This window comes from Pieris rapae, chromosome 4, assembly GCF_905147795.1.
Source record: "Pieris rapae chromosome 4, ilPieRapa1.1, whole genome shotgun sequence".
NCBI lineage: Eukaryota > Metazoa > Arthropoda > Insecta > Lepidoptera > Pieridae > Pieris > Pieris rapae.
Window position 1 is genome coordinate 5,463,426 of NC_059512.1, and position 25,948 is coordinate 5,489,373.

Genomic DNA, 25,948 nt, shown 5'->3' on the forward strand with positions numbered 1-25,948 from the left:
ACAATATTTATTAAATATACTTTCTCCTAATATGTGTGAAAAAATAACATAAATACATCAGAGTCAAGACACACAGATGTTATTGTCTAAGGCAGGGTTAAGACGGATAGCAGCCAGGCCAAGTTCATAATAATATATCCTAGTCAAACTTCCTAATCTGTGTAATTTCAGCTTAGTAAAAATTTTAAAAGTATTTATTTCAAGAACTTGTTTGTATATTAATTGTACCTAAAGCGACAATAGACATAAATTTAGAGAGTTTAAAAGGGTAACGAGAAATTAACTTTATGATCAAAAGTTATGGGTAAAATGTTTTTTTTTCAATTTTCAATAATTAATATTTACATTATCAATTCTTTAGGGTCTATCTTGAACAGTATACAAATATGATGGGGTTTGACAAATGGGAGTCAGTGTTTACTCATCTAAGTCTTGACTCTGTATCTTACATAGGCTCTTAAACTTTCTTTCATAAGATGTAAGATGGTTGTATGGATGTATACAGTTGCTTAGCTATATTTCATATTCATTTCAATTAAATAAATAATATTACCTCTGGATATTATGTGCGTAGAACTAAAAAGTAGTTTATATTCTGTCGTAAAACTTCCGTAGAAACACTTGGGTGAGTGTTATTAACAATTTGATAGTTAACAAACAAACGCATAAATTAATTATTAAATACATCTATTAAGTTTCTACAACAACAAATATTACAACTATTGCACACTCATCACAGATTTTATAAATTACACTTTTAAATAAAATACTTTAAATAACAATAATGCAACAAATCTTTTTTAATTGACTTCTTTGAATTGAACCCATAGGATTCGGATTGCTACTATCTTAGCAACTCTATTGTGCGGTATTTGTCTCATTGACAAATGTATTATGAACTAAATATAAAAGGTCAATCAGCTATAATTAGAGACACAGAAATCTTTTAGCCCATAATGTTGGAAGGGACACATTTCTATTAATCTATTTACTTGAATTATGTACTATACTTACCGATTACCATCGAAATCGTTACATAATCGGACCTTTACGATGTTACATTTATGACACAGCCTTATTTATGAAATAATATTTAACAAATTGCAAAACTCTTGTAAAATGTTATTAACACACGGTTTCTATATATAAAATACTGAACGTAATTGAAGCAAAATGCTCGTAACAATAACGACTCGTATTTCTAACAACGTCAGCGGTAGCTATAATTCGGTTTTAATAAAATGTCATCTAAGTACAGTCTTAACAAAAAATACCTGTGGTTCGATCTTTGTACAATATGACTAGTTTAAAGCATTTTATAAACTCCATTTAAAACTTTTTATCTTCAACCTTCTCCAATTCCGTTGCAGTCTTATCGCTTTGCTTTTCTTTGATGCCCTCCTCTGTAATTTAAAATTGTTATTTATTGTTTTTAACTGTGGCTTTGCATACTCATAAATAATGTTTATTTCATTTATATAAAATTAATACCTAACATACGATGTTATTCAAACAAAAATTAAGCTTAACTTGAAAAAGGTTATAACAGAAACTGAACATTTGAAATGTCCTCCATAAGTTAATATTTATATTTCAAGTTTAACTTAATACTTTTGTGCGTGAAAATTGCAATGTATTTTAGCTGGCGTGTACGTACGTATACGTTGGCAGCTTATTTGACTTGAATAATTACAGAAATACTAACCGATAGAACTCTTAATTTTAGGTTCATTCCATGGCTGCACAGTCCCAGTGTAAAAGAGTATGAAGAATAGATTGCTGAGGAAGTACAGGGCAATGGAGATAAAGAAAACTTTTCGCCATTCCGATGCAGAGTGCTGAAAAAGGAAGAAAATGTATTTAATGTAATCCAAATCCTAGTATACAGAAATTTGAGGAAGCTTGAGAGACAAAAAATATTGATTACTCTTTCAGTTGTTCTTTTAGACTTTCGTGTTAACCTAATAGAAAGCGTTAGATTTCGGTGGTTAGATGTGGTTATTTTATATATATTTATTCCATTTTATCTGAATTTACATCCCAACTATTAAATATTAGTCTATAAACCAAATATAATTTAGGCTATTTGAGGCTAATTTTGAGCTGTAATAAATCCACAGTCACTTCGACAATTTATCATAAAAATTGTATAAACCTAAAATTATATAGGCCTACATCACCTTTTTCGCAATACAGACGACTGATAGTATTCTTATCGTTACTTTCTTATATATATAATATTGCACTTGGAATAATTTCTTGAAAATACACATACTATGCAAAGGACATATTTTGTAATTATGTTACGCAATATACACATAACTTGCGTTAGCATTAAATCTAAGTTTATAATAAATATATATTCGATGGAAGGTACTGTCTACTCACTTCATCCTGAACAACAAGGGTGACGCTCAGAGGCGCCATGATGGAGAAGATATTACCACAGCCATTGGTTATACCCATTAGTGTACTCGCGAAGTTCGGTGATAGATCGATATGGGAGATCTGTAGAAGCAATAATACATCTTTGAATATATACATTCAGGCTTTTTTTAAACCTGTACATCCTAAGTATTGTGTGTAGTGTGTTGGCCGGCCTTAAGGAAGCTTACGATAATATTTATATTCAGTGTATTATAATTTAAATAAATTTAGTGCGCATTTTTATAAATGTTGAAGGACACACATTTAATTAAAATCTTGTAAAACAGGAAATGAAGATTAAAATCCACTTATTAAGTATAACCGAATAAAAAAAATGTGCGAAAAATTTGCATACGAAAAGAACACAATCGTTGACTGTTGATTTTGTGATTGTGTGTTGATAGACGTAGTAGTTTTTATACTGATTAATATTGAATAAAAATCAAATATTATTCGAACGGTTTCAGTGACAAACGCAAAATGACTACACGGGCTATTTGGTGAAATATTTCTGGTCGATTCAAAAAAGGTCTATTTTTATCTCTAGCAAAATGAAAATTCCCTGAAATTTCGTACAAATGTGAAATTAGTTTTACTATACTTTAATATTTAATACCAGATTTAATATAAATCTGAATATTAAAAAGGTTATCTTTGGTTATCAACAAAACATTTTTATTATTTAATTTGAATATGAGCGTAATTATTTAGTACTAACCAAGAACCCGACATAATGTGCTCCATTCAGTCCAACAGTGACTGTCAACATCGCGACTGCCAAAGGAACATGACCTGCTGGTATGTAGCAGAGACCTAGAAGAGCTGCTGCGGGTCCCCAGAAAGCTGAAAAGTTATATTTTACTACATAAATACTTAGTTACTATTGTAATTCCTTAATATATGTTAATCTTTGTAAAGAAAATCTACGTCAACTTGATAATAGGTTTAAATGCAACACCTCCCTTTAAATTGGACGCAGGCAAACGTCTGGCTAAATTTAATAATAAACATAACCAATATGAACCCTAAATTATATCATACAGACTTGTGACCGAATAGAAAAAATGACTAAAACTTTTCATACATATAAATATAAGTAATATTTATGTAGTATTTATGTGTAGATTATTTGTAAGACAAAAAAATAGTTAACAAAAGGATTCACTATAACATATTAACAATAATAATTACTCACTGATAACATTATGTTAATCCGAACGATTTGAATAACATCATTGTATGAAAGAATGCATTGTACTGTAATATAGGGGACTAAAATATCTCGTTAATGTCATTTCAGAATTTTACAAAAACATAATATGTTCTGTTAGTTAGACTTAAGATACGTAATGTAGTATATTATACTACAAAATTTCATACGAAATACATCACTCAATTTTTACTTATAGAATTCTATTAGACCTATTCATTTACGTAAGCGATTGTAAGTTAAAATAATTCGTTTAAAATTAATTGTATATGTAATAGTAGCAAATGAATAGTATGAACATACAAATAGTGTTGAAGATTTTTCTAATAGTTCCATTAGATAGAATATTCCTGTTAATCATGAAGTCTGCAGACCAACTGAACACGAAACTCAAGATGTACATAGCCAAGTATGGAAGGGCGGAGTAGATACCGTTCTGGAAATAATATTTTTAAATTTTATATAATATCGCAGATATAGTAAATTACTGAGAGGGCCTAAGATGTCACTATTAAATACCTTTGTTATATACTAATAACTAAATAAAACGCATTGTTATATTTTTAATTTTTTTTTTGAGAGATAATATTATTATTAATATCATCAAATTGTTTTATATCGATTTATTTTGACAAAAAATACTAAATAATATTTAATATATTATAAGAATTAGTAACGCTTATCACTCACGTCTTTTATAGCGACACCCAGTACTTTATCCATATACGAAGGCATTTCAGTAAGAAGTGTCCAGAAACCAAGACTTTGCCCACAATGAGCCAGGAGTATCGCCCAGAATGGCAGCGAAGTCCAGATTTTTTTCCATGGTGTTGCCACTTTCTAAAAAAAGAGAAAAAAATCTAAAAATAAATATTTGTAGTTAAATCGATGGCGATTAAAAAGAGTGGCGGAAAGTTTATTGCCAGTTCTTCTCTTTCGTTTTACGCCCTTGATTTGAGAACTGGCAGTAAATTGTAAATTAAGAAGCATTTAATGTATATTTCTTTTCAGTCCATAAGTGTATATTGTGTTACCTATATGAATAAATGACTGAATAAATACTTTGAATTTGTTTAAAAAATTAAACGCATTACCTTTTGTTCATTTATGTCAGCCGCGCCAGCACTTAGCTCAATGAACTTTCTTTCTTCTTTGGATATCCAACGGCTGGTTCCAGGAGTTGAGGCTCCAAAGACGAACCAAAGTACAGAGAAGACAAGGCAGGTGATACCAGCTACATAAAAAACAGATGGCCAGCCCCATTTGGTCTCTGACAACCACCCAGCTATCACCATCTCTATGATTGTTCCTAACTGGGAACCTGAAAAATATTATAACAAATGACACCAAAACACAAGAATCGAATAAACTATTTTATGATGACATTTTTCGGCGATCGCAATCGGTCATATTAATAATTGAATTCAGTGTTTGAGAACTTTTACAATTTTATTCTAATTTATAGAGTACTAGCAGACTCGGCCAAGCGTTGCTGTGGCTAAGGTTTTTGTTATATTACATAGTAGTAAACTATTCAAAGGAAACGGTAGGAGAACTTATGTGAAACGTTGGTACTTTTGTCACATCGCCATCTGTTCGAATTGTATCAAAAAATAGACAAATAATTTGCAATAAAATAAAATTAAAGAGCTAAGCTATCATATCTCTTAAATTGGACAAGACTGCTCACGGTGGCCAATTTAGTTTAAAATCGGTTCAGTAGTTTAGGAGTCCATCGCGGACAAACATCGTGACAGGAGATTTATATATTAAGATAATAAATGTGTATTTAGAAAATATAAGCGACCATTGAATGCTTATAAAACGTACCCGAATATACAATGGTTCCCATACGACTTCTCTCAGACAAAGGTGCCCATTGTCCTATGACACCATGGATGCTTGGATACAATAGACCCTGCGCAAGACCCATCAGAATTCTACATGCGCACACCGCTATCCAATCACCCTGTAATCATATAGCTAGTCCTGTACATCATTACACATATATATATATTTTCAAAAAGCTCTCGATCATGCCTTGGCACGAAGAACTTCTCGTAATAATTCCAAGGCGAGTGTTTTATGAACTATTCACTATATGACCGAATTTATAGAAGTTTCTTGATAAATTCTAGTAAAGAAAATGTTTGATTAGTATAAATATTGAGTATTCTATAAAATATAACAAAGAGTCATAAATATTCTTGTACGAACACAGATGCGTAAAGCTATTTATATACTTAATATGGCTAACATGTGTTAAAGAACCTCTTAAGGATCCTAAAGAAGTTCTTTAGAGCACATTTTCACATCTATGATATTTCACACCTGGTAGGAGTGTGGTTACAATCAGAAAGTTTCAATAAATTAATTCAGTTGTCAAAAGTTTTTTTTCAATTGTTTTTAATGTAATAGGTATTATATTTACCAATGGGTTTATAAAACCAATAAATAAATCAATGGACGACGGACATCACATTATTTTTTAACTAAAGTACAAATAGAAAAATACCTGAGTTGCCATCAAGGGTGTAAACAAATTGACTACACCAGTAATAATCATAGACACAAAGATTAGCATTTTGCCGCCAAATCTGCCAGCGAGTAGACCAGCTGGTATTTGAAGTACGATGTAGCCCCAGAAGAATGATGATAGAATTGTGTCTCGTATGCTTTGCTCCCATTCGAATACCTGAAAAACGCATTTTTGTTTTCGTAAGTACATATATGTTGCCCTTAGCGCATACTCCGACTGAAGAGCTATGTTTCTGCACATGTATAGCTTACTTTAAAAAATAAGCATTTTCATTAATTCTACAATGCTTTTTGTAGTAAAACAGATTTGGAAGTAATTTAGACAATATTTCATGTGATGATGAAGTTATCATATATATGTACTGGTTTTTATAGTTCCCAGCAAGAACATCGTAATGTTTCACGTCTAATTTTAAACCTTTAAACGGCTGCACTTCTCTTGCCTTACCAAAAACTATAGAAAACTAAGTAGCACTATCTGCGACAAATTATTGACCTACATTCTACGTAAACGTTTACTAGTTGAAAGACGAAAAACTTAGTCAAAATACGCATGTCTATTCATTCTTGAAAGATAAATTTAAATGTATTTTCAAAAATTATGTTTATTCAGCTTGACGTCTAACAATGAAGTTTTCTGTTTTATTTTTATTAGTAATTTGAATGATATTTATTTTACTTGATTCTTATCGATTTTAATATTAAATTATATTTTGTTGGTGAAATATATTTAGTTTTGGTTTTAAACGGAAATTTAAATATATATGTATTACAGAACAATTTAAGAACACACACAAAAAACTACGTATTAAAAAACTACTTTCCTTTTAATGTAACGAAGAATAAATACATAAACATAATTCCATAGCTATTTTATTGACCTAATATGTAGAAAATCCCGGAATTCTATATACAAATACCCGGATATAAAAACTGTTACATTAATAGACTGTTTATGTATATGAGAGTAACTATGTGAATTACAAAGCCTAGACAATTGAATTATGTATCAATTAGTATTATGTCACAGCAATGATTTATTACGGCATCAAGTATCCTTAGAACTCAATATTACGATCCCCACTATAGAACTATACATACAATTACTACTACCTGTTTATACCTTTTATACTCGTATATAAAAGGTTTTTGTTTATTAGGAATAATTAATATTTTATTTAGGGTCTGTTTCACAATGTCCGGTTAAGTTCCAAATAAGCTATTTATTACTTATTGGTATGATAAACACAATTATTGCGATTCACGACTGTGTCAGGTAGGGCGAAATTTCTTCGGGAATTTTATCTTCCGAATAACTTATGTGTTACATAGCTATTTGGTACTTTATCCATACATTGTGAAGGCCCTTAAAGTCTTTAAATAACTGTCTGAATATATTTTAGTTAATTATGAGAATTCGGAATTTTGGGCCTTACCAGCATACGCTATGTACATAATAACTATTTTTCAGTCAATTTACTCTACTAGGTAGATGACATATAAGACAATCAGACTGACATCTGATCGTCGTATTTCTGTTTTAATAGTCATATATTCAGTTATAGCTCAGTGAGATTTGGCGGGAATATTTACTAGCTACCCCGCCAAACATCCTTCCGTCTAACAGTTCTAATAATATCGTGTTAACTTTAGTTAAACATAGGATTTCGTTATTTAATATTTATAAAATTTTGGTAATATTAACCTTAATACAATGTTTTTAAGTTATAAGTGGTGTAGCTAACACGACTTTTTAAAATATTTAGATCTCTGTTTTTATTTGTGACACAATAATAAGACAAGGTATCAGAATTTTTTTAATGATGTGTCTACCCAATCCTCAATTAAAGAGGCACCAGATCTCAAATTAAAATTTAGTTCACCTTCTCTTCTTATTGCATATACACAAGTGATTTTTCAGATTGGTCTCAACTCATATTTAATAGCTTACTAAGATTAAAAGTAATTAGAGGTTGTTATAGCTTTGATAGAATTTATGTTGCTTAACGCTGATAAGCGGAATTAATAAGATGTTAATCAACACACGTGGAATTCATACTACCTATATTATACATATTATTTTACGTTATTTTACGAATTACATATGGAAATTTCGTTCAACGCTATATTCGAAAAATAACAAGTGGAATCAGTTGCGTATTCTGTGATATTGGCGTATAACGGATCAATAATTACATCACCAACTATCTTTGGTATGAATACTGCTTAATATTTTCTATTCGCGATGGCTGGTGACACAACACCACGGTAATTCTATAGTCATTTTATAGGTGAGCCTCTCACAAAGATCAATACCGGTATTATGTATTTTTTTTAAATGTAATATAAGGTAAAAACAAATAATCACCATTATCTTTATATTTATTATTTAGGGAAATTTGCGAATGTTAAAAAAATTAAAAACTGCTTCCGCGCAACTACCACTACTATTTGTCTGGAGTTCTATTTTATCTATAATTTAAATCATAATAACTAAGTTAAACGTATCTTACATGGGTCGTTTAGTAAACTGTGGACAGGTCCAGCGTTCGAATGCGGAGTATTTACACAATGGTTTGAGTTGTGTTGTTATAATTTAAGTTACATTAGGAACTTATTATAAATCAATCAATCACCCCAGTTATCTTTATTTACTATTGTTTACTGATTAAATATTGTTTAAAGATAGACAAATCGACAACTTGCCTTTGACTATTAGTATCAATATAATTAGTTTATTAGAAAATCATTGACTTTTATATTGTTTGTATTTTGCAATCAAATTCGACATTTGAATAAAGACGGCCTCAAACTATGATGACGTATTTACTAGACAAAGTCAACCTACATGATCACACCTAAAGATTTATTTATAGGTATATTTTATTAAACTATAGATTTCTTAAATTATTATTTGAGTTGCTTGCCTACATCGATACAATACATACAATCGATACCTACATAGCCGTGGATGAAATTCAAAAAAATATATTAAAATATCTAAACCTAAATAATAATTGTTCGTAGGTTTGCATATGTTATTGAATTCCCAAACTTACATAAATTATTGAATTTCTAGGAAGCTGTAAAACCCTGAAACTTTGTATCATATTAGTCGACATGTACGAAAACTGAGTTACAAAATAAAATGTAATAAAAATTCTAGCATCCGCTGCTTCCAGAATGTTTCAGATTTCAGCACAAAATATTCGAAAACGCCGAAATACCTGAGCCAATAAAAGTAAAACGGGCACTGAATTTCAAGTCGACGAGTTGACAACAGCCATTACAGCTCTTCCACAGGGATTTTACACAATTCTTAGTATTTCCTTTAGTCTCTTTATTTAGCAGACTTATATGTAAGGTATATAATAGCCTTTTTTAAGATTGGAGGAGGTCTTTGCCACATGGCAAAAGGACACACAAAAGTAGAAGAAAAGAACAATCTACGAAAATAAAATAAATAATAATGTTATGTCCGAAAAAGGGCTATTATATATTTAAGGTACATTTTTGTAAATTATTTAAACCTTACACTTAGGAATATCCCATATATAATGAGAAGACATATGCATCAAAAGATGTGAGAATTTTGATATTTAATTCTGTTTTAACAAAGCCGGAATTTGACTCGTGGGAATCAGACTCTTAGCTATATATACAAATTATATATATAAAATTAATTTACCGGAAAGCCCCGCTTGAGGTCAAAATAATCTGACCCGTGTTGTTTCTTGTTTTTATGATTCCACATCTTTTTAGACCCTGAATATACGGGGGACAGTGTTGGCCTAGTGGCTTCAGCGTGCGACTCTCATACCTGAGGTCGTAGGTTCGATCCCCAGCTGTGCACCAATGGATTTTCTTTCTATGTGCGCATTTAACATTTGCTCGAACGGTGAAGGAAAACATCGTGAGGAAACCGACATGTCTTAGACCCAAAAAGTCGACGACGTGTGTCAGGCACTGGAGGCTCACCTACTTGCCTATTAGATTTAAAAAATGATCATGAAACAGATTCAAGACTCTAAGGCCAATACCTAGAGAGGTTGTGGCGCCACTGATTTATTTATTTTATACAAGGGAATAAACTCAGGTAGTGACTTTATGAATGTAATTAATACAAAGTTAATTTACCGGAAAGCCATGCTCGTTAGGTTTGGTCATGGCGACAATGGCAAGACTCATGCTGACTCTAGTAGCATACGAGGTTACTGTCGACAGGAACAGTAAAAATATGACCACATGCCGCATCCCGAAGGAGGACTCTGCAAAAAAAGAATATTCAGAAATAAATAACATTTTATCAAATTATAATTTACTAATTTTGTTTTGGTTTTTTAGCTAGTCGTGTTATGATTGTTCTTTTACTATTCTTCGACTAAATAAATTCCAAAGTCTTATGGGACAATAGACTAGCGCGATTAAGCTTTTTCGATACATGTTATTTTGAATTTGAATATTATTGCTATGTTCAATAAAGTAAAATATTCAATGGAAATGAGCTATTGTCAAAGTTTGCATTTGTCTCATATGTGTGATGCTTCGGATACTACTAAGCTAGATACTACACTTATTATAATTAAATAAACACACATGTTGATATTTTTATCAATAATATATAAATATATATACACGACCGTGACTGAGTGTCAATGCACCCAACCTGTTCAATTACTTTCCTTTTTCGTATATTCACTTGATATCGAGGCTAATAACGAATTTATATTTGTTTGTTAAACGTTAATTAGTGCCAATTTTGTTATATGAGCTCGACAATAATAATATTAAAAATGCCCTACGCTGGTGTACTAAGCAATTTAACGTGTTAACCATAGATCGTTATATCGCATAGAATGCCATGAATGCCAGCGGCCACCAGATGGGCAGCAATCAAGCGGATCATTATTACGCCACGCGCCAATGTCATAACTACAACCGCATTGCCAAGAGCGTATAGATCCCATTCGAAATTCCGTATGTTAAAATCCATACGTTACTTAGGCTTAAGAATTTGGCCCGGTAGAATGCGAGAGCGACCCTTTAGTCTCCCGAACGCAGCCGTGTAGTAACCGCCCGAGCTTCGATATTGCTACACAGTCTGTAAATAGCAGAGATTCTGTTATGGCTCGAACCCCTGCATTTCCGCCTCGAATGTTAAACGTATTCTGTAATACTTAGTATTTGTAATACCAATCCCAAATGTTACTCAAATGAGAGATCGTAAAATCTATTTGACAGTTTGATTCTTGAATTTTTATGCTTTCAATATACAAAATGATTTATTGAAAAAACATGATATATTGATTTGAATACACGCAGTTAGTATTCCATTTTGTTTTAGAATCTATAACAATTTTAAGTTAATTTTATTTGTAAACAAAACCTGAGAGGAGTTTAAGTATAGCTTAAGCACATAAAACGTATGATCTATATTTATACCACAATAAATCAGTTAAGCAAACCATTTATAGTAAAAGGAAGTTAAGTATAAGATTGCTTTAGATAAGCCCAACACACGACCCGCTTAAAAACCACGGGTTTTAATGAAGTGCCTATTATCCATTGTGAGTTTGTGCGTCAAATCGGCATCAGAGTCCATGAAATTGCCGGTCACGTAATAAACGACCCATTAGTTATGTTTTGGTCGCATTCAAACACATAACACAAACTCCTACGCCAACCATAGAATTGAATATTACTTGTCTTTAAACATGACAGTATATTAATTGCGTACATTTAGAACTTAGCAAATTATTCGATTGGCATTTGCTTTAACATATTAATTTCCTGTAATTAAGCAAAAGCGTCATAAATTAAGTTTTAATTTTCTTTCTACTCATAATCATCAACCAAAAACTAACTATAGTTCATTATGTGGTTTTTGTTCTTTTCTAATACAATAATAAACTTCATTTTGCTTGCTTCCTCAACAGTTGACATGATATACAATAGTTTGACTGTTTATTAGCTATTGTTTTGTTTCTTGCTAAATTGTATGTAAAATACTAATTATACATATTGCACTAAACACTTTAATAAACTAACAAACTTTTTATTATTACTTAGGTTAAGAAATTTGTTAATAATTATTTGATTGTTATTATTATTAATAAACATAATTAGGAAAACATACGTATAAAATAAACTAAACTGTATTCTTCTATACTAAGTGTAGGAAGCAAACGAGCAGAAGAAATATTGCACATGTATACAAAAAATCCATTGTCAAGGTTCAGATCCAAGTAGCTTCCACTAAAACCTCTTGAAAATCAAATGCTTCAACGCTAAACTGCGCTTACTGACTCAATATAGCAGCACTACTTAATGTACTAAAAAATACCTACCTACATCAATATGACGATAAGAATTTTGATTTACGAAAACTTTGTTCATGCCCTTCGAAGATCTTCGACGAATATTATTTTTAGTCACATTCATATAATTAACCACCATTGTACGTTACTCGCGAAAACAAGGAAACTAATTTCAGCATTATCGAAGCGAATAGATAAGCAGAGGTAATAAAATATATTTATAATCGCGTTTTATCGTCACTTGTCAATCGGTTGGAAATAATTTGAAAGACATTTTTGACGCATTATATACAAAAATCATGATAAGAAGATATAGTTTGAGGGATTAGGTGTTTTTAACGTTTTGATTTCGATCCCTAAATAAAAAGCCTCCAGCGGCAACCACCGCACTCAAAACTCACTCAGTTTAATAAATTAAAAACATTTAATTTTACTTACAATATTTTTTAGATTATTATATACACTTGTATACACATACCACGAAACGAACGGAGCATTCCAGTGCACATTTTAAAAATATCACAAGCACAAAATTTAATTCGGTTTCTAATAAAAATTCGTTTAAATTTACGATACGCGAAAAACATTATAGGAATTACAAATGTACGCCTTGCCGCGCTCTAGTCACGATTAATAAGTTAATGATTTTATCGGTAACTAATGGAACTGAATAATTAAAATCTCTAATTAACTTTAATGGCGCAAATATCAGATATTCAATTAGGCAATTAGTTTTCAAACAATGTAATATATGAGTCAAATTTTATAAACCATAAGGAGAAAATATATCTTGGGTTTTGTATTAAATCTGTTAAAAAATGGCATTAAGAATTATTTACAATTAGTTTAATTAGTAAAAAACATCACTTGTACGTAAACGTAAGCTTAAATGCTGTATGTGTGTGTATGAGCAGTGTTGCCCTAGTGGCTTCAGCGTGCGACTCTCATACCTGAGGTCGTAGGTTCGATGCCCGGCTGCGCACCAATGGAGTTTCTTTCTATGTGCGCATTTAACATTTGCTCGAACGCTGAAGGAAAATATCGTGAGGGAACCGACATGTCTTAGACCCAAAAAGTAGACAACGTGTGTTAGGCACTGGAGGCTGATCACCTACTTGTATATTTAAAAATGATCATGAAACAGATTCAGAAATCTGAGGCCAAGATTTATTTTTAATACTGGCGATCTCGAATAAAATCTTTTTGTAAACTAATTTAAATAGTTAAGCGAAGGTAGCTAATCAAGAAAGACAAAACTATTTCTCGCAGGATTAAAACAAACAATATTAATATCCGTAAATAAGCCAAAGATTCATGACAATTGAAAGTATTTAATCTTTCGCAATTTATATAGTCTATTACTTCCGATAGACAACGTCTAGATTGTGTCGATTTAAAACTGAGGATAATTGTTATGGAAAATGTTGCAATTTCTTGTAATAACAAGTTAAAGGACCTTAAATAACTGTCAGAGATTTGATGATTTAGTAATTTTATTTTTCCTTTTGCGTAACAACATCAGCTAATGGGAACTATTACTCCAATAATACAAGCGAATTTCTTAAGATATTTTTTTACTGATAATGGTTTCGACAAGCCATATTTAGAAAACCAAACGGCTTACTCAATTATAAAACAAAATAAAAATAAACCAAAACGGCATTAAAAAGGTTCACAGATTAACTGTAGGTGTGTATTTGCGTGTGTGCAACTAAGGCATGTGTGTTAAAATAGATTTGATTTATATTTACATACATTTACATACATTTGTTTAATTGTGTATAGTGTATACACTATACACAATTAAACAAATGTATGTGGATATTAATATTGTAAATCGCGCAAAAACTACATCAGTCGAATTATACTCGTAAAGTACCTCCTATTTTGTGTCTATCTGTCAAATTGCGATTACGCTGTGATTGAAAGAGACTGATTCAAAAAGATTGAAGCTAATGAATTTTTGTTTAATTTTGACTTTAAAACTCAGAATCATTGCTCTTAATGTATTTTAAATTGTCTATCCTGTAAACAAGTAAACACGGATATCTCTCATATCATTGTTAAATGATCAATTGAGAAAAACTACTTAATGTTGCTAGGAGGAAAATTGACTCGGTTAATTGTGAGTCCCCTTGGGTCAAGGACATACGTGTTTTGTCTTTTTAGATCATTACCTCAAACGAAAGACCAAATATTTACAATCTTAACTTGCCCATTTAACATTAATGTTAATAAATAAATTTGTATCTATAACAGAGAACAATGACTATAAGTATGACTTTACAAAGCACTTCGATTTGCTTGCAATATCGTTAACATGTATTGCCGAGGTATGTGAGAAAAAAATAATAATAAAAGTGCTTTATGTACATTTTGTTATGTGTGGGAGAAATGATCTCTCCAATTATAAACAAATAAAAAATGTATGATGTTTTTAAAGCATTCCAAATTTAAACAACGAGTATGGTAGAAACATTGCAATGCGATACACCCTTTTTATAGCCATCGGTGTATTTACTAAAAAGTGATTTTAAGTGATAAAAATATTAATATTAATCGTAGCGACTACTCATACGGATCGTGTGAGAGGATTCACAAAACTATGATAATAAATTACTTATAGCTAATATTCTAACTTCAACATCTGCGTTAATGGTAATTTAAGAATTGAGTTATTGTATATTTTTCTACCATACATATATTTAATGCAGTAATTGTTTTTGTCTTTGATAGTAAGTCAATAAAAGATTCATGGGCCTTCAACAGGTAGGAAAATTAGGATTAAAATGAATTAAGAGCAGTGTTGACCTTAAGAGTACGACTTTAAACCCTGAGATAGTGCGTTCAGATCCCGGCTATCGCCAATATGATCACAAGGGAAACGGCATGTCTGAGAAAACCCGACGAGATATTGACGGACAATGAATTCAATTATCTAAATATGGTATATACTCTATTATCTAAAAACAACAAAACAGATGCAATCTCAGTTCAACACCCATATGGTACCATGTAATTATTATATTAATTATTATTATTAAATGTATATAATTGTTCATTTATTAACCTGATTGTAATAATGTATACGAATAGTATTAGTAGTACTGTATTATTGCTCTTGTGGTCTATGGTCAGGTTTTAAATTTACTATATACCCGTGAGTAACAATTTCTTTGTAATTTTCTTTATTGACAAGATGCCTTTGATAATTTCACACCTTTTATTATTCATTTTATTCTACTTAAAAAATACTATTCCATATTAATATGTCGCATAAATATTGAATTTACAAACAAACAACTAAGAAAATAAATAATAAACAGCTAATTATCACCGGAACCGAGGTATTAGTTATTTCGGAATGGCCTTGCACTGCCACTGGTCAAGCATATTAATTAAATTGATTTGAAGAAAGGTCGCTAGGAAGTATTATATCCGCTATTAAAAACTAACCTTATTTATGAAGAGCGGGATGATAGTTGATTTTATATAAGTAACCGTCACAGTTAAAGGGTTTTAGATTTCAGTTAGAAGAATTAGAATAAATAAGTGATTTTGCATAGTGTCCTATTTAGATGGATATCTGATAAAATATAACAATATTTAGTTAAAACATGTACATGAGTCTAGTAAGTAAATTGAGTGTTTAGGTGAGCGGAAAAAAAATTAAAAAATTTTTTTAAGGTAAATTATGTTTAGTTTTGCACATGATCTAAAAGGAACTTAATATTCGTACGTACAACAATTATAGAAATCATTAAATGTTCTTATTATCGAAACATTTTGCAGTTTAACGTAATTGTATTTTAGGAATCCATCTACTTATCTAGGAATAACAGGATCTCTAATAAATACTAGAATATACAACTTGAACATAGTTATATATATATATATAACATGGCAATCGGCCATGCCACCTTGACCTAACTTTACGATGTCGAATTTAGGTGTTGGTTTGCGTATCGTAAAAATTCACTCTCATCATTTTTCTGCATCGCACCAAAAGAAGTTTAACTTCAAAAATAATACATTATGGTTTACGTAACTAATTATTATTAATCATTTTAAGTTTATTTTAAGAGTAATTCGATAGTAAATTTTCAGCTAAAAAACCTGCTGGGCTTAATAAGTGAGTCAACGCAAGAAAAGTTGATGCCCTTTTCATCTCTAATTTTCAGTAAAAATCTCATATCACAATAGGGTACGCTATGGGTTAAACCGTACCTTAGTTTAATACGGTTATAATTTAAACATGTATACAAAGAAGTGCATTAAACATATAACTTTAAATTGGTAAAAAACTAAAAGATTATCTCAATGGGTTACATTCAAAAGTAAATCGTTTTACGACCTTGCCTTGACCAGTAAAATTGAGGTTTCAATCCTTATCATTGATAACAAAATCATATTTGTAGTGCGCGTGATTTCTCTCAAGTGTCCACAAATCTATCAATACGTACTTGAGATCAGATTTACTGCAGATATTTGATTAAGACGCGATCACTATATTTAAAATGCTTTAGATGTTTCTTCTCTTGCCTGAAACATCTACAGATGTCTATGGTTAGTTATCATCAGTAAAACCACCTTTATACTGTTATAAGCTAAATCCAAAAATAACCTGTACAGGTTAAAGGTTCTTGTCTTCTTTCAATTTCTGAGCTATTTATTTCTAATAAATAAACAGGTAGTCAGGGTTGCATATATTATATTGTACCGTTGCATGCAAGATGTTCTCTTCTCCTTCATAGTACGTGCGAGTGTAAATGGGTACATAGAAAGGATAGACATCAGGGATGAGAGCCGAAACAGTGGCTAACAAAGTAATGTTTACTTTCATAGTTTCGGACATAATTTGACCTTCAAGTGTCAACTGAAGAGTCCTGCAAACCCATCAGATTAATTACAAATAAAATAAAAATTTGCGGTACGATTGGGAATCGAACCCAATTTGATATTAAACAGACGCTATTTATTTGTAAATTACCAGGAAAATTAACCGGAACCTCTACAGAATCATTTTACTGTAAATGTATATATTTCTATTTGTTCGGTAAATATCTAGAAGACTAGAAATACTTGACATGTAATTGACAGATCGCGTGAGTGCAATTTGTAAGCAATTAATTGTGAACATCCTTAACATGTAAATTATAAAATATTTTTTTATATAAAGATACATACCTCAATATAAGAGATGTAATCTAATATTCGCGTATTTTTAAAGATTTTTGCATACTAAAACTGAATATTAATATTCCATAGAACGTGAAGCAGGTAAACAATATTTTTCCTAAATAATACGAAAGTTGATGAGCAGGTCGAAGGTCAAACCTCGCAGTACATCAATGGGTTGTTGTTTCAATGTGTGAACTCTTAATTGGACCACAAAAGAAAACATCGTAAGGAAACGGGCATATACAACCAGAGTTGCAATGCTACTTAATTATTATTATTATACATACTAATTATTTAATATAGAACTGTGTCTGACAGACTTTGATTTTAAGTCAAATTACCACCACATATTGGAACTCATGGCATCATAACGGAATAAAACGAGTCTGTTTTGTCAAAATAAGTTCTGCTGAATAATTTTTATTAATATTGTATTAGTAGTAATGCTAACCTAGGTTGGTTGGCGAATTATCGAAATAGGAAAAGTCCGATTTAAAAATTTCGAACAAAACGTCTAAAGAAAACATGGAAATAAATTTCACAGAAGTCCAATAAGTCACATGTTATATTAGCCGCGAACTTCAAAAGCACGTAACTCTAAAAACTGTATTTCTCTCGGGAGCGAGACCAGCGAAATTTTTCACGACTCGTTCAAATCGTACATTTTTGTTTGGTGCAATTTAGGGTGCGGTAATATTTTTTTTTTATGTAAAACGTATTACAATTTTATCTCGTTGATTTTAGAAAAAAAACCATTAATTGTTGTTCATTGATAACAACAATATGGGATATATATAAAAATATATGAAATGTGTTCTTTTATTTCTTCAGTGGTCCCCTCATATCAACGGATTGGCGAAGAGACTTAGTTCTGCAGCTTACGCGGTTAAAAAAATTCGCTCACTGACTGCTGTCGATATAGCTAAACTTGTTTATTTTAATTACTTTCACAGCTTAATGACTTATGGCTTATTGTTATGGGGTCACGCTGCTGATGTCGAATCTGTTTTCATTCTGCAGAAGAGGGCTATTCGTGCAATCTATAATTTAAAATGTAGGGAATCTCTCAGAGATAAATTCAAGGAAATTAATATACTTACCTTTCCCTCGCAATATATTTATGAAAATATTATGTTTGTATACAAAAATAGTGATAAATATACTAGATTAGAACATACGCACAATGTCAATACTCGGAACAAACGCAGCCTGCAATTTCCCCGTACTAGACTATGTAAAGTTAGTAATTCTTTTTTGGGAAAAGGGATAGTCTTCTTTAATAAAATCCCAGAGGCTCTTTTATCTCTGCCTTTTAATAAATTTAAGAAATGTAAAGAAAAGCTGTGTAAAAAGGCTTAATATAAAGTTATTGATTATCTAGTTGATAAAAGGGCCTGGGACTAATGCTGGGCAGGCTACCTCTTATTAATTTGATATATTTGTTTTAAATATTGTTTGATGATTTGCTTTTTTAAAAGAGTACGGAGAGTTTTTTACGCCGGCTTTTTCTCTCGGCCTACACCCTCTGTCTTTGCCGATGAGTAGGGATGCCTACAAGTTCGAATTGATTGACGTGGAATAAGTGATACCTAGATGATCTTATGTTCCAAAATAAACGTATTTTATTTTATTTTTTTATTTATTTTTATTTAATAGCTAAGTTCCGTTATTTTAGTGGCTTCATTATAAGGATAAATAAGTGTTATATAAAAAAAACGTGTGAGTGCTTATGTACACGTGTCAGAAGTTATACTTTGGCGTAACAAGCTAAAATCTCTTCATAATTTTATCTTTCGCCTTATTCTACGTTTGTAGAAAAAACAACACTTAAAATAGGAAAAAAATACTCTTATCATTTTCCCTGACGCGCCAAAAGAAGTATAACATCAAAAAACTAAAATGTTGACTATAGCTAACTTCAGGCTATCGGTGTGCGCGCGCGTCATAAATATGTACGTACTCTAATTAATTTTCCCTAACGCGCCAAAAGAAGTATAACCTCAAAAACTAAAGGAAACAAAGATACTAATAAAAGTACTATCTCGATATTATAAGATATTCTACATAGAATCTCGTCGAAGTACGAGATTAAAACTACATCGGACTTGAATTACTATCTGAAACTAATTGCTTTTCACAAGTTCTATAGATGGATGGAAGCTGATTGGACGATTAGCTCCTATCCACTTAACTCTGTAATGGTCTTAGTTTCGTATTAATACACATTGCACATTGCAATGTTACCGATGTAACTAATGCATTCAAACTAATTTTAACTAGATTTTTCTACTCAAAATTGGTTTTGCCGTACCTATTTTGTTTTGTTAAAGTTATAAATATAATTACTGTATGAATGAATTCGCATATACATAATTATTGGTTAGATAAAGATGTAAGTTTCCAATCGAGATTTGATGCTAAATGCTACTCCCGTATGTCAAAAAGCTGATTTATGCTGTGTTATATGGGTAAAACGAACATGTCTGTTTCTTTATTGATGGCTTTCATCATCGTAAAAGTAAAAGAATTAATTGCACACATAGAATAAGTCATTCGTGCGCAATCGGGTTGAGAGTTCGATATCCAAGATGCTTTTGTGTAGAACAAGGATGACAATTTCTTTTAAATATTGAATCAGCTTTTTGAATTGAGAAATAACCACACCCAATTAGGAGTGCTAGGGTGGGTAAATTATGATAATCTTTGTAATCTATGGACAATACTTGTGTAAAAATGTGGAACATCCGGTCACTCCTAGTATACATATTAGTTAAATGGGGTCTTGATAACACTTTGAGACATATCTAAAATTACATAAATGGAAAAAGAAATATTTTTATATAATATGTTTAATGAAAAATGAAAAATGAAAAGACTTAGAATAAATCCGTATTTATGTACTTAATAACATTAAAATAATACTTACAAAACTATGTATAGAATTATAACTAAATCAAAAACTATATATATACCTTCTTAAATTCCTTGAAGACATTACTAACAATACGACGATCATTTACTAACAATGTTTAATGATAGGTTAATTATATTTTATCACTAAGTTTTTAAGTGTAATATAGAATAATAATGTATAGTAGTATAATAAAAAGTATTAAAGAATTTTTCATTTGTTTCCAAAAACCTTGTTTTTTAAAGTAGTTTTGACCTATCAAATCCTGAATTTAATTATTTTCGTCATAAAAAAAAGTCCTCATCTCATGTCAATCACCTCATCTAAATTTGAGTTTTTGTTTAAATGAATTTAAAAAGTAAAGTTGCTTTTGAATATTTCAAACCTGTATTAATTAATTACAGAAAAAATGCTCAATGAATCAACACTTATTAGAGAATAGCTAGCTAAGATCCATATTTTTTACCTACCCACGCTTATTATATACCGGCGTACTTAGTATACTGAGAATCAGTATCAATCTGAAATGATCAGTCTGAAAAGACGTATAATTATGCTAGAAATATGGATTTCAAGTAGCACTATTCACAGTTTTTTAGTAACACTATTTTGATAATTCAATCATAAAAAACGCGTTATGAATCATCTGTGTTTGAGTTCAAGGCTCATGTATTTATTCACAAATAATTGCAGTGGACTGACATACAACAAACATGAATATTTAATGAAATTACTCTACCATGGGATGTCGTGTCGTTCCGGCCTATTGTCGTCTGTATACTACCAGTATTTCTGAATATTTGATAAGCATTTCGTTAGAATATTATAGTAACATAAATTTAACAGTCGCATTTTTTAAACCAAAGCTACGGTTATATTTCAAATATCAGAGAATATAATAATTTGGCAGATTTAATGATATAATCATTTAATTCTGCAAACTTTAACCAGCGAAGGAATGTCAAAAATTACGCAAAATGTTTTATTTAACAATAACCAAAATTAAAAAACTAAAATAACCCTCCAAAACATTGCAAAATAAATATAAAATACATATAATTTGTAGACAAAATATCTCAGGAATCAGTGAAGACGTACAAAGGATTCTATTGGTAGCTGCGTCAAAAACAACATTGTGACAAAACAACATATTTCTTATCATATTAAGAGCCACTTTACACAAGTACATGATAATAGAGTAAATCCTTGATACCCAATTACAGACACATAATTGTATCTGCACAAGTATCAGAGTACACTAAAAGGTACAGAGGAGGGATTTTTGTATCATCACGCGTATTTATTAATATACATATTTCATATTGAAAATAAATCATAAACTTTGCAACAAAAGGCATAATTACTATTATAATAATCATCACGGTACAAATAGCATAAGGGTAATGAATACCCGTAAGTTGTCGTTTTACTGTTGATAAAAAAATGCATTTATGCGTACGAATCCAATAGAATTTTTGTAAGTACACGAATCGGACAATACAAATAATATATTGAGAGAAAAATTACGGAACGAGAGGTGTATGTATCAACCGGAAATAATTTTTACTTATCTGCTAATCTTAGAATTAAAAATCATTTACAAGTTAACATTTAAGTTTTATAACTCTTTATCTATGAAGCCAAGTATCAAATCAGCAATATTTTCGCAGACTGTACACAGAGATACATGAATATACTTCCTCATAGTATGTCATCTTGCTGGCATATAACTAGATTTAACACCTAGATATGTCATATGTGACAAACTATCGTACTAGGAAAAAAGATTTAAAATAAAAACGTGATGATAAAAGCAATCATTCTTGTCGGCATAGACACGTTTTACTAACTGGCTTCAAGCAAATATGTGTAGATATTCTGCTAAGAAATTGAAAGAGGTGATTGGGTAAATATTTCGCAATAAAACTTTTAATTTAATATATGAAAAGTCTATGAAGTGTGATCTTTTAAACTCGCTTATACAGTGCTCGAATGCAATCGTCGTCCTTATTTTGTTTTTCAAGGCAATTTTTGCCGCGCACCACCACTTTGTGGAACCAGCAGCCTACTGAAGTATTTCCGAACCAATTCGATTTAGGGTCCTTCAAGAAACGTACCAATTCTTAAAAGTCCGGCAACGCACTCGCGAGCCCTCTCGCATCGAGAGTGTCTATGGGCGGCAGTATCACTTAACATCAGGTGAGCCTCCTGCCCGTTTGCCCCCTATACTATAAAAAATGTAAACGAATGATTTACTCCACAACCCACATTATTATTATTTTAGACACATTACAGGAAATTGTAAAAAGGTTTAAAATTAATTGTGATATAATTAACGTGTCTTGCTTACACGTTGAATGTAAGTTGAAGATGTTTTTTTTAATTCTGCATGATGATGTTGTTATTCTAGAAAACAAAAGAATCTCACGTTCAAGGTATGTCGCTATATACATTTAAATTTACAATGGATTTACCTCATTAGTAACTCATACAAACACACATCAATTTGTTTCGTTCTAAACGAATAGCTTTTAACACTCATTATTTAGTTTAATTAATCATATTAATTGCGTTTGTCTAAGTTTTGTAAAGATCAAATTTTTCTATGACGATTTTTTTCTACAGTTCTGAATACAAACATCTTCCTTACACGTTTTGAGCATAAACTAATTGAGAGAGGTCATTGCAAAAACACAGACAAAATTGTTAATTGTTTGACTATGAGAGATTTGGTCCTGTACAAACAAAAACTATTGGTTATATGTGTATGGACGCATGTAATCCCAAAATGGGTCAAATACTATACTGTATCTGTTTCAATGATAATGTAAATTTATCGTCGTCAATTTCGATGATTATCTTTTTCGTTCAAGCGAGAGACGAGAATGTAATGAAAAGCGCATAAATAATTTAATTTATCATGATTACAAATATTTCCTCAGTTTGGCGTAGTTGTAGTTCATATGTAATATTTAATTTTGTTTCTTGATAAGTTTTCGAATTTGGAAACCTTTATTTAACTCTAGGATTAAAGAATTGCATCTATTGGCCTCATGACTCCATTTCGGGACATTTAGAATATCACAAATAAGTAGTTATAATTTTCAACAACTTTTAAGCAAATACTTGTGTACGTATATCTAATACATGACTGTTATTTATTTTTAATATAAATACAGTTTGTGATAATGTATATATTTATAACGCTATAATAGTTAAATATTTATTTATTAGCGCTTCTTTACATTACAATATAAAAAAATGAACATAATTAAATGAAAAGGAGGGCAACTGGCGGCCATTTCGCTTTCGAGCGATTTCTTCCAGGTAACCACTAACTACTATTTCGTAAAGCGTCTATAAACGAAAATTGGTAATAATATATATAGGAAATAACTTAAGAATGCTGATAATTTTTTTTGACATCCTTTTTCTTGTTCTTGTTGACGTATTCAAGAAAGACGTAAGCGGATTTTAGTATTTGTACTCCTAACATTAATTATATCAAGCTATGTATGTTATATTTACGAAAATAATTTTTATTCAGTGGTTGACACTATTATGTTTAATAAATAATTGTTGCCCATATGTATATACACACAAATAACATAAATTATTATATACATTTTAATTTAATTTATATTACTAAAAGTTGTGTTTTCATTTATATTTCGTATTCGTAAACTTAATACTTTCTCAGGGAAATATTTAAAGTTAAGATTTGGGGCTACGTATGGCTCCCATAGACGTCGACATAGGTTTAGAATTAAAGAGATATATTTTGTGAATTTTTTTTAAACAATAAGTATATGTGAAACTAAAAAAACACTCGTTACTTTGTCGGATATCATTTTTAAAACAGTGGCAATTTATAATAGTTGCGATCATTAAAAGGATAAAAGTTTAATGTGTAACGTATCCTTTTGGATTGAAAAAATAAAAAAATAATTGAAACAACTATTATATTTATAACATGGTTACGTGCTTTTGTAAAAAAAAACGTTATAAATGTATTTAATGATTTCTAATTTAAAATAATAAAACAAATTAATAAATTATTACTTAATTAGGATTAAATAACTTTAATTATTTTGTACTCACCAGATTTATTTTGTGTCACTTCACCCATTTTCACACACGACAACTATGGCTATGAACTACGTTTGTATGTCTGGTATCGCGTATCAAGGGCAGTGCCTTGGACACTCGGAAGAGACTGCGCACGAGTCGATGGCGACAGCTTTTATATTTCCCTATATACATGTTCGCGCACTTGGAATTGCTTAGTATCTGAAAATATTGAACAATATTTTAAAATTAAATATAAATGTCTAGCATATAATAATGCAGATACTTATTTATGACATTATTAAGAACTAAATGAATTAGTATTTAAAGAAAGAAGATACATCTGTTTTTAATACGTTGTGATCAGTTATATAATTAGAACTAATAAATGAAGTCGTTCATTAAATATATACATATACTAGTTAAATTAATTATAGATTAGAGACTTGACTTTGGAAAACTAGATCGTCGGAATACATTTACATAAACAATACCTAAATAGCATTTAGGCGAAAAATTAAACAGAAGATGCTACTGTTATACCAGCACTTTACCTCAGACGAAAGACTTAAAAGAGTCGTCAATTAACAGAGTTCTATGATTCTAGTTTAATTTTTTACTATCTGATCTTCTTAGTATGAATAACACGACAATTTTACAACGATGTATGAAACATTCTACGATATTTTTCCAGAAATAAGAATACATTTCGGTTAAATATTTTGTTTTCATATCATTAATTTTAATTATCTTATTTAGAAAAAAATAAGAATATCTGATATACAAAAACTCACAAGCAAAAGACCTTACCAAACATTTGTATTTGAAATAATAAAAAAGTATTAAAGTATCACGTAAATTAAATATAGCTGGTATATTTCTTTACATATATTAATTAATAATTAAAATATATTATTAAAAGGAGTCCCTTTAGGTAAGGTTCCGAAGATACTGGCAGCGTTCCACCTTTTAATAGCTAGACTAATTCTTATTGCGAGGTAGCTGCCAGCTCTTCGTTCTCCTGTGATGTCGACTAACCTTTTTGATATTTCCCTAAAAAGCCTTATCGCGCTAGGACCCCACGGACCAAGGGTCTCGACACCGAATGGGACAAAATCATATTCAGAGCCTAGACCCCTGTATATTAGGTGAATGACAGAGGATAGTTCTCTTAGAAGTGCTTGATATTCATAGTTAAATCCATATAGTTCAAAAAAATATTTCTTCTTTACAATTGAAATCTATTGTAAGACATTGTTAATGAAAGAATTAGTTCTGGCAAATTCCTAATGAATT

General features: G+C 30.6%; 1 protein-coding gene across 3 annotated transcripts; it reads right to left on the reverse strand.

The window, feature by feature from the left end:
• On the reverse strand, positions 1 to 24,816 carry LOC110998798 (putative inorganic phosphate cotransporter). Of its 3 annotated transcripts, none has more exons than XM_022267582.2 (11): positions 24,686 to 24,816; positions 10,313 to 10,443; positions 6,153 to 6,332; positions 5,468 to 5,606; positions 4,732 to 4,958; positions 4,328 to 4,477; positions 3,941 to 4,073; positions 3,146 to 3,270; positions 2,389 to 2,508; positions 1,706 to 1,838; positions 1 to 1,403 (listed from the first exon to the last, which is right to left on the reverse strand). In XM_022267582.2, the coding sequence occupies exons 1-11, from the start codon at positions 24,711 to 24,713 to the stop codon at positions 1,330 to 1,332; spliced, it is 1,440 nt and encodes a 479-aa protein (XP_022123274.1). In that variant the 5' UTR covers positions 24,714 to 24,816; the 3' UTR covers positions 1 to 1,329. The 3 variants fall into 3 exon arrangements, with proteins under 3 accessions (XP_022123274.1, XP_045490726.1, XP_022123275.1); XM_045634770.1 differs by lacking the exon at positions 24,686 to 24,816 and adding an exon at positions 12,523 to 12,672; XM_022267583.2 differs by lacking the exon at positions 24,686 to 24,816 and adding an exon at positions 12,527 to 12,636.
• Between the last annotated feature and the right edge of the window lie 1,132 nt (positions 24,817 to 25,948).

Excerpts from the sequence above, each read along its gene's own strand:
- LOC110998798 (XM_045634770.1), bottom strand. The coding sequence starts at position 12,631 with ATGGTGGTTAATTATATGAATGTGACTAAAAATAATATTCGTCGAAGA. Across the intron at positions 6,333-10,312 it reads CTAACGAGCATGGCTTTCCG|GTATTCGAATGGGAGCAAAG; the intron begins GTAAATTAACTT and ends TGCGTTTTTCAG. Across the intron at positions 4,478-4,731 it reads CTGACATAAATGAACAAAAG|AAAGTGGCAACACCATGGAA; the intron begins GTAATGCGTTTA and ends CTCTTTTTTTAG.